Source organism: Oncorhynchus mykiss, chromosome 2, assembly GCF_013265735.2.
Source record: "Oncorhynchus mykiss isolate Arlee chromosome 2, USDA_OmykA_1.1, whole genome shotgun sequence".
Taxonomy (NCBI): Eukaryota; Metazoa; Chordata; class Actinopteri; order Salmoniformes; family Salmonidae; genus Oncorhynchus; species Oncorhynchus mykiss.
In genome coordinates, this window is record NC_048566.1 from 28,265,553 (window position 1) to 28,280,690 (window position 15,138).

Here is a 15,138-nt window from a genome sequence, read left to right on the forward strand (position 1 = left end):
CGGGGTTGTCAAACTTCTTGCTTTGGGGAGAGTGTTTTTATTTTATTTTATTGGGCACAGGGGAGGCTAGTGCATTTTTCCCTGGTCAAACCTTTTGCTTTGGGGAGTGTTTTTATTTTATTTTATTGGGCACAGGGGAGGGTAGTGCATTTTTCCCTGGTTTACATTCGCACTTTTGCATTATTTCTTCTATCCTAGCCACATTTCCTCATCTGCTTGCATGCACCTCCCCTACATTAAGGTATTTTGGTACTTCCCTTATACACCATGCTTTTCGGGATGCTAACTTTTACCACCACAGGTCAACATAGTCTACTAGTCTGTCTTCTATCCACCATTCATAGTAACAGTAGTGGAAGGTGGATAATTTCTCAAGATCTGCAATAAGCTAACTAGCAATCATACCACACATAAAATCATTCAAAGCTGGATACATTTTCAATATAAACCCACAAGAAAAACTATGAATAGCTGATAGGCAGAGGAGAGGCAAGGTGTATCATTGTACATTAAACTATTCACATTGACCCCCGTGTTTTATTCTTATTGTTTTGCACTGAGTCTCTTGCACAGGCTCGATGTACACTCACTGGACTCTAACCACACATACTACACTGACACTCCAACACACACTGCATATTGATGATGCCACACACACACACGCTGCTGCTACCCTCTATTTATCTATGCATTGTCACTTTACCCCTACCTGCATGTACATATTGCCTCAATTGCCCCATACCCTTCCACATTGACTCGGTACTGGTACCCTTGTATATAGCCTCATTATTAGTTTGTGTTACTATTTTTCCTATAGTCTATTTAGCAAAAGTATGTTTTGTTTTACTCTGCATTGTTGGTTAAGGGCTAGTAAGTAAGCATTTCACAGTATTGTATTTGGCACATGTGACAAATACAATTTGATTTGAACAGTACAGACATGAGACACGCAGCTCAAAAAGCTCCCCTATTAATCTTGTTTAGGGACAATACAATGATCCTACATAGACTAGGCTACATTGCATTATTGTTTAAGTGAGTACAAAATTATACTTTAGGCTGCAGTGAAAATGTAATTTGATTAACAGAGCACAGGTTTCTAGCCTTCTTATGGGAGTGAAGTACATGTCAGATAAGACATGTAATGACATGGCAATGCATTCAGTTTATTAGGCTACAGATGAAATAAATTTGTGAAATTCACCGGGTTGTGAATGTTCACAGTGATGATCTCGATGCTCCTTTCAATAAATATCAAGTGTCTTAATCTGGTGACATGATTGATGCATGGCTGCTGTTTGACAAATAAAAATAATCTCGCACTTTCGCCCAATAATAATCTCATGTAGACTATAGAGTCCCACAGTGGAGGCATCATAATAACCATAAATCTAGCGGTCAAACAGGAATAAGGGTTTACCCTGGGATGACGTTTTGGTCAACATGTAAATCTCTCGGACAAGGTGACTGTGCCACAACAGTATGCTGACGCGGCAAAGTCGATATCCACATTGATTAACACAGCCACAGTTTTAGTAGTAAACATGATTTAATTCTACGAGGGGGAGGGTGTGCAATTTATTTTACAGGGGTGGGTCATGTGAAAATATTTGTTAATGTTGGGGATAGGATGCATTTTTTAATGACACCTTCAGTTGGACTCCCCCCGCCAATTTTTTTTTTTTTAATTACACAGAGCTAGGGTAAATGTAATGTTCATAAGTAGTAATTTAGTGGTTTGTTCATAAGTACAAATTCAATACACTTCGTGAATGGGGTATGAATGGAAATTAAATTGATCCCCACCCTATGATATGAAAATGACTCCATCTCCAGCCTCACTCTGGACCCAGTCCAGAGGATTACCATTCTCCTAGTAATAGGATATAATGGCAGCATGATCACAAGTCCCCCTGCAAAGACATACTACATTTGGGAATATCAATTTGTTTTGCACTTTAGTGCAGTACAACTGTTTTTCACTGCATTGCATGTAAGGGCAAAAGGCGAGACCCAAATGCAGACACAGGAGGCAGATGTTAGAGCTCCGATATTTATTATAACAAGGGGAGTAGGCAAAGGTAGGTCAGGGACAGGCGAGAGTTCACAAACCTGGTCAGAGTCCAAACAGTACCAGACGATAGGCAGTCTCGAGGTCAGGCAGGGGTCAGAAACCAGATCAGAGTCCAAAACAGTACAAGGGGATAGGCAGGCTGGTAGTCAGGCAAGCGGGTTCGGAGTCACAGGCGAGGGTCAGAACCAGGAGGACTAGAAACAAACAGACTGGGGAAAAATAGGAGCAAGGAAAAACACTGGTTGACTTGGCAAACAAGACAGGGATATATACACCAGCGAAACCTGGAGGGGGTGGAGACAATCACAAGGAGGTGAACCAGATCAGGGTGTGACATTGCAACCACCTCTGAAAAAATAAATGGATAATTTGACATATTGTATTATTTCTACCAACATCTTTTAAAAGTGTACATAAAGTGCCATGTTAAAAGCTATTGTGTAGGCTATATTTAAAACACTTAAAATATGTTATTGGAATTCCTCAGTCTGGAAAACTTAAATGGGTCTCTTGTGCTGGGCAACAGGTTTAATACCGAGTACTGGTGACTCTGTACTTCACGCACTTCTTTCTCTTCGACGTAATACATGGTATTACCTTAGAGAAGGTCCAAGAACTCCTGGCGCAAGCTGTGTTCGATCTGGTATCAGAAGTGAAAAAGTAGTACATCTCTGTCTTTCTGAAGAAAATGATCTGTGCTCTGACAAATGCACAGAGTGATTCATCTAGCTCTAAACTTCCTATTCCAAAGGCAACTGTAACTCTTCCACTGCCACCTACTAAAGCAGATTATTAAGCAATGACAAGGGGTTTAAGGATAAAATAATTGCCATGCAGTGATCGTTTGAAGTCACATTTGAAGGATCAATGTGTTAGTGTCCCTTGCCTCTTTAGCAAGTCAGGAATTACAGTCTGATTTGTGACAGCAAAAGAGATTAGGCCAAAAGTGCCTGAAATGGTGCACAATTGGTGGCTTTTGAGTATGGGTGTGCCTGTGAACTTAATCACATTGGACAGTTATAGCCATAGATATGCAACATATAGTTAACAGCAGTAATTGCATTACAATGGTGGAGCCCTTAAACCAAAAAGGATAAACTACTTCCAATTCAGAAATACCTGGCTGTCGCTGTATAATGATAGGAGACAGGCACAGGAATACGTAATAGAATGTTTTATTTCTCCACCCAAAATAAAGTACATCATGAAAACGACGAAGCCCAACACACATAAAAGAGATGTAAACCAAATAAAATAGCGAGGTGTAAACCTCTAAATAATATACGGGACGAGACCCGTAATAACAAGTGCACAATAACACGTAGCGCGAAAGCCGATACTACAGAGCACAGATACTCACAAGCTCAATAGACATGGGACAATAATCAACGGCTGGGCTGACAGAGGGCACAAATAGACACATACTAATCAGGGGGAATGGGAATCAGGTGTGTGTAATGAGACAAGACAGTCCGGGGTTGGGGGTAATGATCCAGTTCAGTGACACCTAGAAGGACGAATTTCCTTCCTCATCAGTGTCCCTATTTTAGAAAACAGTCAGACGGTAGTAATTGTGGTGTTTATGTGTATTCTCTAAAGTAGTCTCATTAGAGGGCAATGTGAATACGCTTTGTCACAATGGCATGGGCGAGTATGTTTTACATGAGTTATCAGAGAGAAAATGACTATGTTGATAGATAATAAACACCTCTCTGTATTATGTATTATCTTTAAATCTCGTCTCTGTTATTGGTTTAGAAAACGTGGTTAATAGACCTTTAATGTATACTGCTAACCTTGATAGAAAAAGCTTAACATGGAGGCCTATAACTTGTAAAGAATGTTCTCCATTGTCATTCTGAAAGCTTCATTATACTGTGTACTGTTAGCCATGTAGCCTTGTTGTCTCCTGTAGTACATTTTAACTCTACAAAAATACCCTTTGCTGACCTTGATCCATAATCATGACAATATAGCTTGTAAATAATGTCTTTGTTATAATTTTTTTAAACTAGGTAATAGTCCTATGCCTTTGCTGTATACTGCAAAACTTAATAGATGAGAATCACACATCGGCCAACAACTCCATTGCTGTTCAGAATGTGTGATTGATTATACTGTGTCTTAATAGCCTGGTTAATATTCATTACATTTAACTTGTAAAAATATGTTTTTGTTCATTTTTTGTGCAATGATTTCAGAACCATGGATAGTACCAGAATATTTAAAGGTGTGTTGCTGGGTATGTACGACACAATCCCATCCAAACTACACTTTTGGTTAGTAGAGACCCTACTGAGTATTTTCCACCCCACTTTAGCTAAGACAGGTAGAACAGTTATCTCTCTACAGCCCAATATTCTCAACATACCAATGTCAACATTGTATTTTTTTCATTATTGGTATATATATATATATATATATATATATATATTTATTAAAAAAATGTATGAAATCATATTTTTGATTTGTTTTCATAAATTACTCAATGCGTTTTCTTGATTTCACAATAGAGGTGTCCAGTGAATAAAATGCATTATCTTTTGAATGAGTTATCCACATTGCAATGTTTTGAAATGCGGCCTTTTATTTTGAAGGTTTCCTCATTACCGTACGAAAATGACATCATTGTTTGTGCTGATGGCCAAAACCATTGTCCACACTAGTTCGGTTGGGTCTTCATGGTTCACTGTCTCTTTGTGTCTCAAAATTTCTCCCAGTCAAGATGAGGGAAATCGTGCATATCCAAGCCGGCCAGTGCGGTAACCAGATTGGCGCCAAGGTAAGAACCTATACATTCATCATCCTAATTGTGAACTTCTATAGTCGTCTAACTGTTGCAGTTTAATATATTTTGTTTTTGTCAGGTTGGATTTGATACATCAGATTAGTATATAGCGCGAGATGAGACCACTATGCTTTTTTTTAATTCATCACAAAAAGTGGTAGTGGCTTCCTTTTTAAACCTAATAATAAAACCTTACATCCTCAGTAATACAACTACAATGGTTTGGATAAATGTATTGAATTGACCGTCTATAGAATAGTAAAGGCTTGTTTCAAATGAATCAACACAACTGAAACCTACTACAAAGAATGGATAATCATCCAGTCACATTCACCCTATTAGGCTACCATTTTATTTGGAGACTATTTAGGCCTATTGCAATATTATTTTATACAATATGCAGAGTTAATTGGGTGTGTGATTGCTACCACTTGTTAAAGTATTGTAACTCCACAATTAAAAACTATTTGATAAATGTATGTGTGTGTGTGAGCCGGTGTGTGGAATTGCGGTGTGCAATTGTCTAGGAATATCGGTTTAACAGGGTTCTCTGACTGTCGGGACAGGATTTCTTTCTCACCACCGGGCGTTTCTGCGTCTGCAGGTCGCATTAAAGCTGCTCTCGCATGATTGTCTGAACTCAACCTATTATTCCCGTGTCTAAGTCTGTTAAACTGCAATGGTGACTTGCCCCTTTTGCCTCGCATATGTGACAAACTTGCGTTCAATATAATGGTGACTTGCCCCTTTTGCCTCGCATATAGGAAACTTGCGTTCAAGACAATCACATCTATCCGTGTAGCCTGCTATGCGCAAGAGCCATATGACATGTTTTCCTTCATATATTGGATCGATATATCGATTCCATTTATTCCAGCAGGGTGTGTAGATGCTGACAGAGTTTTCCATTGGTGTGTGAGAGGTGGTGCAAATTCACAATGATTATGTAGATTTAAAATGCGCCAATGATGGAAAGGGGATAAAAAAACATTTCAAAAGGGCTGTCAGTTGTTTGGGCTTTACCAAATTGGAGAGACAAAATGTTAACAAAATGTTTGTTCACTTTGAGATAATATTCTTTATTTTGTAGGGAATGACTGGTTTGTGTTAGTGGTCCATTTCCCATGTACAATAAGCCTTGACATCATCAGATAGAAGTACCCCAACCCCACCCAGTCTCTCATAGGCCTATGGGTGAAACTGTTTGACAGTCTTTCTGGTTGAGGGCTCATATAGGCCTAAAATGGAGGACATAATGGTCCAGTCAGACCAATAAAATCCATATTCTCTGTATCAGGTTATCATGCCTACCCCAGGTCCATGGTTATTATAGAGCCACATAACCATACCAAGGTCATTCCTTCCTCAGACACACAGTACAGCTCATCATTATCATGATGGCAGAGCCATTTCCAGCTGCTAGCGTTGATTTTAATAATGTCAATTTAAAAAGCAGGACCGTACAGTAGCACTGCCCGCCTCATCCTAATCAATGTCTGTCCTCCCCTAACCAAATTAGGGGCGGATGGGGTGGGGGAGGGACATACAGACAGGGGAAACAGCTGACGTAACAGACGGTGAAGTCACTGGGTTCAACACAGATTTAATCTGATACTACTGGAGGAAGAGAGACAGACAGACATAGATGAGAAGAAAGAGCTAGAGAGAGAGCGATGGACAAGAAGGGGAGTGTGTAAGAAAGAGAGAGGTGCCCTATGAATAAAACATTTTCCTTTGGATTACGTCGTGGCACCGTCTATTCTTTTCATTCAACTTTTCTTTAGACTGAGAAGTCCTATTGAAACAATGAATCTCTTTTTTTGTAGGGAGACTTGGCCAAGAAGGCAGCTCCAGTATACAGGTTGATGATACAATCAGGTCATACATATACTTCGTATGTCTCTGAGATCAATACAATTTCACATTAAATTGAAATCCACATTGAATGTAAGCTACTTCAATGGACAGTGAACCTCCCTGGTGTCCATGTAACTGTTTGTCTAGTAAAGCGTTAGTTAGAATAACATTACTGTTGGTCTGACAGTGAGGACGCTACCCCCACTAGGATGTCATTGGGTTGGATGGCCACCAGCCGGCCGGCTCTGACTGACAGCCCAGTCGAAGGGTGTGGGTGTGGCACCGTCCGCTTTCCTGGCCATTGTTCCCATTCTTTCAAAGGAATTATTCTCAGTTCTCCCTGATAACCATCCATCCTATCTATGGCTGTCCCTCACTCATCCTCTTTCTCTGACTCTCTCCCTCTCTCTCTGTCTCTCGCTCTCTCTCAGATTAAGGTCACTTGGTCATATTGCCTGAGCCTACATGGTTTATCAAAACACTGATTGCTACTGTATATTGAGTCCATACAGTTGAGTACCCTCAAATCTCTCTTAACTACTGATCTGATATACAGACTGTTTATCCAGATTATCCCAAATCCTCCCTTAATGCTGCTGTTTACAGAAAATCAGCAGAGACACCGACATAAACAAATGTCTGAAACAAAAGGTCACACAGACACATAATGCATACTCCTCAAGGGCTGAACTAGACATGATTACAGATCTAGAGATGATCAGCTTTCTCAATTAACTCTGACTGCCTGCAAATGGATTGAATTTGTCTAAGAAAAGATCTGTGGGTCCTTTGTGTTCTATCCCTCTCCTCACATGGCCTTTTAAACGCCTCCTCTGTTCAAATAACACTATTATAACCATCTATCTCAGTCTATGAATATTTAAATTGACCCAGGACCGACTTAGAGATTTGGAGGCCCCAGGAAGAGGCCAGTCTTTTTATGGATTTATGGTAAAGACGTAATTTAACTGTACAAATATATTACCTTTTAATGTGCCATGAACACAACCAGTCATGATTATCACTTAAAAAAGTAGGTTACCTTCGCACGTTCATTAAAAAATAATTCCAGCATCTGAACAGAGCACTGTGCACCTGACAACTTTTCTTCAATTCGCAAGTAACCGAAACTATCTGGAGAAAGCATCCAAGTGAGCAAAACAGCGCCCCTCTGTCTTACTATATGTAGCCCATGTATTTGATGCTGTCTGGCCAAAAAGAGTATGACATGCCATAATCTTTATTGCTGCAGAGCATCAGATACATGGGCTACACATACATGTCCTCTGCCTCGAAGACGATGGCAGTATTATCAGCTGCACCTGTCATTTTACTAAATAGTCTATGGGCCCAGGGATGGGTTTCTATTAAGGTAACATGGAATTGTTAGCTTAATAGTCATAGCAAGGATCATTTAGCTATTTGATTTAGAATTTTAGGACCCCTGTAGGTATAAAACAAAATACAAAAATATGAACTAAAATCTAAAGTGTTGGTCCCATGTTTCATGAGCTGAAATAAAAGATCCCAGAAATGTTCCATATGAACAAAAAGCTTATTTCTCTCAAATGTTGTACTCATATTTGTTTACATCCCCATTCGTGAGCATTTTTCCTTTGCAAAGATAATCCATCCACCTGACAGGTGTGGCATATCAAGAAGCTGATCACTTCAATTCAGACCGCCTTGTGCTGGGGACAATAAAAGGCCACTCTAAAATGTGTAGTTTTGTTATACAACACAATGCCATGGATGTCTCAAGTTTTGAGGGAGCGTGCTATTGGCATTCTGACTGCAGAAATGTCCACCACAGCTGTTGCCAGATAATTTTCATTTCTCTACCTTAAGCCACCTCCAACATCGTTTTAGATAATTTGGCAGTACATCCAACCGGCCTCACAACCGCAGACCATGTGTATGGCGTCGAGCAGTTTGCTGGTGTCAGTGATGGCAGTGGGGTTATGGTATTGGCAGGCATAAATTACAGACAACAAACACAATTTTGTTTTATCGATGGCAATTTGAATGCACAAAAATCCCGTCAAGAGATCCTGAATCCCATTGCGAGGCCCTTTTTTTTTAAAAGGTATTTGTGACCAACAGATGCATATCTGGATTCCCAGTCATGTTAAATCCCTATATTAGGGCCTAATGAATTCATTTCAATTGACTCATTTACTCCTTTGAGCTGTAACTCAGTAAAATCAATGAAATTGTTGCATGTTGGGTTTATATTTTTGTTCAGTACATGAAACAGTAAATTTGGCCTTACTGCTATTAGCCCACAGACACGCATTGAACAACAGATGCATACATGTAAAAAACAGTCAAACATTTAGTAAAAAGGAAGTGTGTTTTGAAGTGTCTGTCCTATATGTAAGCGATATAAGAAAGCTCTATTGAAAAATCTATGTGAAAAAATGCCCTGCTCATGAGGGCCCTTGAGGTATGTAAGGCCTGCGGCTATTGCCTCTTCTGTTCACCAGTGGATTGACCACTCTATGGTGTTACATTCAGTGCTTGATTTGGTCCGGAGCTGTCAGTACCGGAGCTGTCCGTACCGGAGCTGCCCGGCAGTCCGTACCGGCACTTCTAATTTTTGGGAAATTGCGTTCCAGCTCCTCTACAAAACAAAGTAGCCTATCGCTGATCCAGATTCACACACCGAGGCCAAAAAAGTTGATCAATGCAGAATATTAGCTGTATCTGCATTGAATAGCAATGCAGAGTGGCCATTAATTTCCTGATTCCGCTTTGTTCAAGTTTATTTGCCGGCAGTCTGTGAATCTTTGCGTAGGCTATTTGAGATTATGTAGATTTAAAATGCGCCAATTTGAATGCACATGATGCGCTGTTCCTAGTTGTTAAATAAAGGTTTGTAAAGTCATGGAAATTAGTTTAATAATTTTTGTTAATGTCATTCATGAAGGCACACTTTTTAAATATTATCAATCACTTAAAAATCTACATATCAGCCATTATCGAAGTGACCTTTCAGTGCGTGTCTGTGTGCTGCGTGTGTACAAGTGCGAGTGGACCGTTACTTGAGAGAGCGCGACATTTCAGCAGCAGGTATTTTTTTAAAAAGCAACTTGGGGAGTGGAAAATTACTGCTGAGCCCTTAGAAAACACTGGAACTAGTGTCTCTCCTGCAAGTTTGTAAAACTGTATATGCATGGGCTTGGTCTCATGAGTAGAAGGTATTGATCTAGGCAGTTACATCACTAGGGGTTGACTGCAAGCATATTAAACAACTTGGACTTTTTCTATTTTGCAGAACTCCGGAGAGACATCAGTTGTATGTTTGATCTTTGACTTCTGTCTACAGCTGTATTTTGATTAAAATTGTTAGGATTTATAAGTGCACATTTTGAGTATTCCTTATTTGTTTTAAGTAAATAATGGAGCCCAGAAAAGTGGAACCAACATAATAATTTAATAAAGACAAAAGTATATGGTTGTAATGTTGAAATATTTTATCTCAAGCTTGCCATCCATCATTCAGTTAATGCAGGCTTTTATTCAAGCCCTGGTCTAACCACAGTGTGGCATATGAACCTAGGAAACTGATGTGCTGTCATCAATTTTGTGTCTATAGTTCTGGGAGGTGATCAGCGATGAGCACGGGATTGACCCCACAGGCACCTACCATGGAGATGGCGACCTGCAGTTGGACAGAATCAGTGTCTACTACAATGAGGCAACAGGTACCACACCCCTAAATTGCCATGATCCTGACACATTTTAATATGAAGCATATTTAACCCAGTCTATATGGCTATGCTGGTGGAGAGTTGTTTTAGTAATGGTTTCTTGCAGTTTTCAGCTGATGTTTTTCCCTCCTCTCCTCTGTCTCTGTCTCTCATGGAGGTGGTAAATATGTGCCCAGGGCCATCCTCGTGGACCTTGAGCCTGGCACAATGGATTCTGTGAGGTCTGGACCCTTTGGACAGATCTTCAGGCCAGACAACTTTGTGTTTGGTAGGTGGACATACAACCTGTTTGTAGGCAATGGATGGGATGGATATAACAGAAAATGTGAAATGTTAGAACCCAAGAGAACCCAGTAGAATGTAATAATTTATTAGTGGGGGGGCTATTGATTATCATTACTAGATTTGTTTCATATACAATATAAGTTAAATGTATTTTCCTTCCTATTACTCCCTTCTTCCCTTCCTTCAGGCCAGAGCGGTGCTGGTAACAACTGGGCAAAGGGCCACTACACAGAGGGAGCAGAGCTGGTGGACTCTGTCCTGGACGTAGTGAGGAAGGAGTCAGAAAACTGTGACTGCCTGCAGGGTTTCCAGCTCACCCACTCCCTGGGTGGAGGCACGGGGTCGGGTATGGGCACCCTGCTCATCAGCAAGATCAGAGAGGAGTACCCTGACCGCATCATGAACACCTTCAGCGTGGTGCCCTCACCAAAAGTACTATCATGTCAGCCGTACTTGCAATTCAGACCGCCGAGACCATTTGTGCACTGAATTATCAGAAAATAAGAAACCCATAAATGTGTATTGTTCAAATGTGTTTAATATCTTGCAGTATTTTTTTTTTACTATGTACACTATCGTTCAAACGTTTGGGGTCACTTAGAAATGTCCTTGTTTTTGAAAGAAAAGCACATTTTTTTTGTCCATTAAAATAACATCAAGTTGATCCGAAATATAGTGTAGACGTTGTAAATGACTATTGAAGCTGGAAGCGGCTGATTTTTAATGGAATATTTACATAGGCGTACAGAGGCCCATTATCAGCAACCATCACTCCTGTGTTCCAATGGCACGTTGTGTTAGCTAATCCAAGTTTATCATTTTAAAAAGCTAATTGATCATTAGAAAACCCTTTTGCAATTATGTTAGCACAGCTGAAAAGTGTTGTGCTGATTACAGAAGCAATAAAACTGGCCTTTAGACTAGTTGAGTATCTGGAGCATCAGCATTTGTGGGTTCGATTACAGGCTCAAAATGGCCAGAAACAAAGAACTTTCTTCTGAAACTCGTCAGTCTATTCTTGTCCTGAGAAATGAAAGCTATTCCATGTGAGAAATTGCCAAAAAACTGAAGATCTCGTACCACACTGTGTACTACTCCCTTCACAGAACAGAGCAAACTGGCTCTAACCAGAATAGAAAGAGGAGTGGGAGGAGCAAGAAGACAAGTACAGTACATTAGAGTGTTGTCGTGACGTTGTATTAGTTAATATGACGACTGTTGCTCATCAAATTATTAAAAGTTTCTAATTGCGTGATTACCTGAATCAAGCAATTATTAACTCATTAACCTGGGGCACCATGGGAAAACAAGTTTCTATTTCCCAAATTAACTCAAAGAATATCAGAATATCAATTTTACAACAGCCGCTAATTAACCAGTTACCTCTACAATCTCGTTCTGAACGTCGTATAGTCTGTGAATCTGCACGGACCCGGGTCTCACCAATGAGTTCTTACCACACCAATCTTAGTTGAATAATTATTTACGAGAAAGCTAAAATGATAAAAGATACACATAGACAAAACACATTATAGGCTATTTATTAGAACTTAGTATAACGGGCCAACACACTATGGCGCGTGTTACCCAAAATGGGCATTTTAAAGAGAGAGAGAAAAAAGAACGTACACAAGAAATATACATTTGGGTGAATTTGTCAGCTATGCTATTCTCACCCTAGCCTTGCACCAAACTGCCGCTCTTATGGGTCAGAATATAATGATGTAATTACGTGGGGAGGACCTCCGAGGATTCTCTGCGTGGACCGTTCAGGCTGCTCGATGACGCACTTCCCCGGCTCACCTTTCTGTTCGTCCTCACGATGTCAGCATCCTTTTGGCTTAGGAGTCTGTTCCCTCACCCTTGCTCTGGAAGGGGTCTTCTGAGGACAGACAGCTCTGTAGCTCAGAGCTCACAGCATAGGGATGAAACCGTTTAGATACCCTGATTCGCTGGGATTGGATGAAAGGGGGGGTCCGGCTTGAATTCACCCGCTTAGACACAGCTACTCCTCCGTAGCTTGGGTAGAAAAATATTTATTTGTCTTCAAACTTGTGTTGCGTTCTGGGTTTACTTTTTAGACCGTGGCTGCAGCTTGGGACATGTAGTCTTCTCTGGAAATTCTTTACTCACAGGTTTTATACCCTCGTGTCAGAAGTGGGCGTAACCGCCTTTAGGGCAATTCTCTGGGCATACCAAGTTATAAGGGCAAGGTCTATATTTTACTCAAATCCAATTTTAGACAACTAACTTCACATTTCATCTTTCCCAAAACATTCTCTTTGATTTGGATATTTTCCATACAACATACAATGTATAAACATCAAACATATACTGGGAAAACTCTTCACGTTACAATGTTTTCATAATAATGTCATCTATTAACCTTTAATAACAAAACAAAAATGACACATTTTCATATTCCATCTATCGTCATGACCACCATTGTGACTGACGAAAACCATTGCTCCAAAGTCCCTTTATTTCATGTTTAATGTTCTGAGGCTGGTTCTCCATAGTAACAGGATAAAGGAATTTGTCTGTGGCCTGAGATTTACCAGGGGCGTGAGGGGTCATAAAACCCCCACATCTTCAGACCCCTAGATCTCTCCTCCTCTGTTGGGGTTGAGAGATAATCTGTAGGGTTGTGGTCTCCTGTAACCTGACCTGATCAGGACAGTCATGACAGTGTCTAGTTTGAGAAACAGACGCCTCACAAGTCCTCAACTGGCAGCTTCATTAAATAGTATCCGCAAAACAACAGTCAACATTAACAATGTCTACACTGTATTTCTGATAAATTTGATGTTATTTTATTGGACAAAAAAATAGATTTTTCTTTCAAAAACAAGGACATTTCTAAGTGGCCCCAAACTTTTGAACCGTAGTGTATATTGAGTGTGTCTTCATTTTTTTAATGCTTCAATACAAATGTACTTGATGAGGTGGATAATATAAAGTACTTCAATCTCTCTCTCTCTTTGTTTCTTTCCAGGTATCAGACACAGTGGTGGAGCCCTACAACGCCACCCTCTCCGTTCACCAGCTTGTGGAGAACACAGATGAGACGTTCTGCATCGACAACGAGGCCCTTTATGACATCTGCTTCCGCACGCTCAAACTGACCACGCCCACCTACGGTGACCTCAACCACCTGGTGTCAGCCACCATGAGCGGCGTCACCACCTGCCTGCGCTTCCCTGGCCAGCTCAACGCTGACCTTCGCAAACTGGCCGTCAACATGGTGCCCTTCCCCCGTCTGCACTTCTTCATGCCTGGCTTCGCCCCCCTCACCAGCAGGGGCAGCCAGCAGTACCGTGCCCTCACCGTGCCCGAGCTTACCCAGCAGGTGTTCGATGCAAAAAACATGATGGCAGCTTGCGACCCTCGTCACGGCCGCTACCTTACTGTGGCCGCAGTGTTCCGGGGCCAAATGTCCATGAAGGAGGTGGACGAGCAGATGCTTAATATCCAGAACAAGAACAGCAGCTACTTCGTGGAATGGATCCCCAACAATGTGAAGACCGCTGTCTGCGACATCCCACCCCGGGGTCTAAAGATGTCTGTCACCTTCATCGGCAACAGCACAGCCATCCAGGAGCTGTTCAAGCGTATCTCTGAGCAGTTCACTGCCATGTTCCGCCGCAAGGCCTTCTTGCACTGGTACACTGGAGAGGGCATGGATGAGATGGAGTTCACTGAGGCAGAGAGCAACATGAACGACCTGGTGTCTGAGTACCAGCAGTACCAGGACGCCACCGCTGAGGAAGAGGGAGAGTTCGAGGAGGAGGCTGAAGACGATGACGCTTAAAGACAGAGCTTTGGAGATGAAGATTCTATTCAAAGGGCCAAATGAAGCTGTGAAACCACATGGGAAAAGTAACTTAGAAGCAAGAAAAAGTTAAAGGGGACCTAAAACCAATGTTGAGCTTTTTTTTTTTTATCTAATGGGAAATATTATAGTAATGTAGACACACCCCTTGTGACTGCGAATAAATTAGTTAATGTTCATCTCTTGTCTTGTCCTCATTTTTCCTGTACCAATAGGCATACTGTTTGACTGACAGATGTTATAAGTTATCATTCTATCCACAATGTGAAATCTGAGATAGAAAGATATGTGTTTTTTGTTGAGTACTGTGAGTGCTTTAGTCACAAAGTTTGATACACTAGAGAGGCTGTTGATGCATACCATCATCTATGACAACAGAGTAGCATCTGGATAAGATTAAGTGCAGCAATAAGGCTTGAACAGCCTCAAAATGGAACAAAACTATGAATATTCATGAACACAATAGAATAGGCCTGTATTAGTATTGGTGCAATAGCCAGAACATGTATGTTTAAGAATGGTATGCTCTTACTCTTCCCATTCAATTGTTATAATATTAAAGGAAACAACATAAGGGAACGTTAATGAG

At 40.8% G+C, this 15,138-nt stretch overlaps 1 protein-coding gene across 1 annotated transcript; it reads left to right on the forward strand.

Annotated features, from left to right (window-relative positions):
• The first annotated feature begins 4,698 nt into the window (after positions 1–4,698).
• Positions 4,699–14,728, forward strand: LOC110485735 (tubulin beta chain-like). Its single transcript, XM_021556890.2, has 5 exons — positions 4,699–4,856; positions 10,318–10,426; positions 10,590–10,700; positions 10,905–11,149; positions 13,713–14,728. Exons 1-5 carry the CDS (start codon positions 4,800–4,802, stop codon positions 14,526–14,528), a joined length of 1,338 nt encoding a protein of 445 aa, XP_021412565.1. The 5' UTR covers positions 4,699–4,799; the 3' UTR covers positions 14,529–14,728.
• Positions 14,729–15,138: the final 410 nt, after the last annotated feature.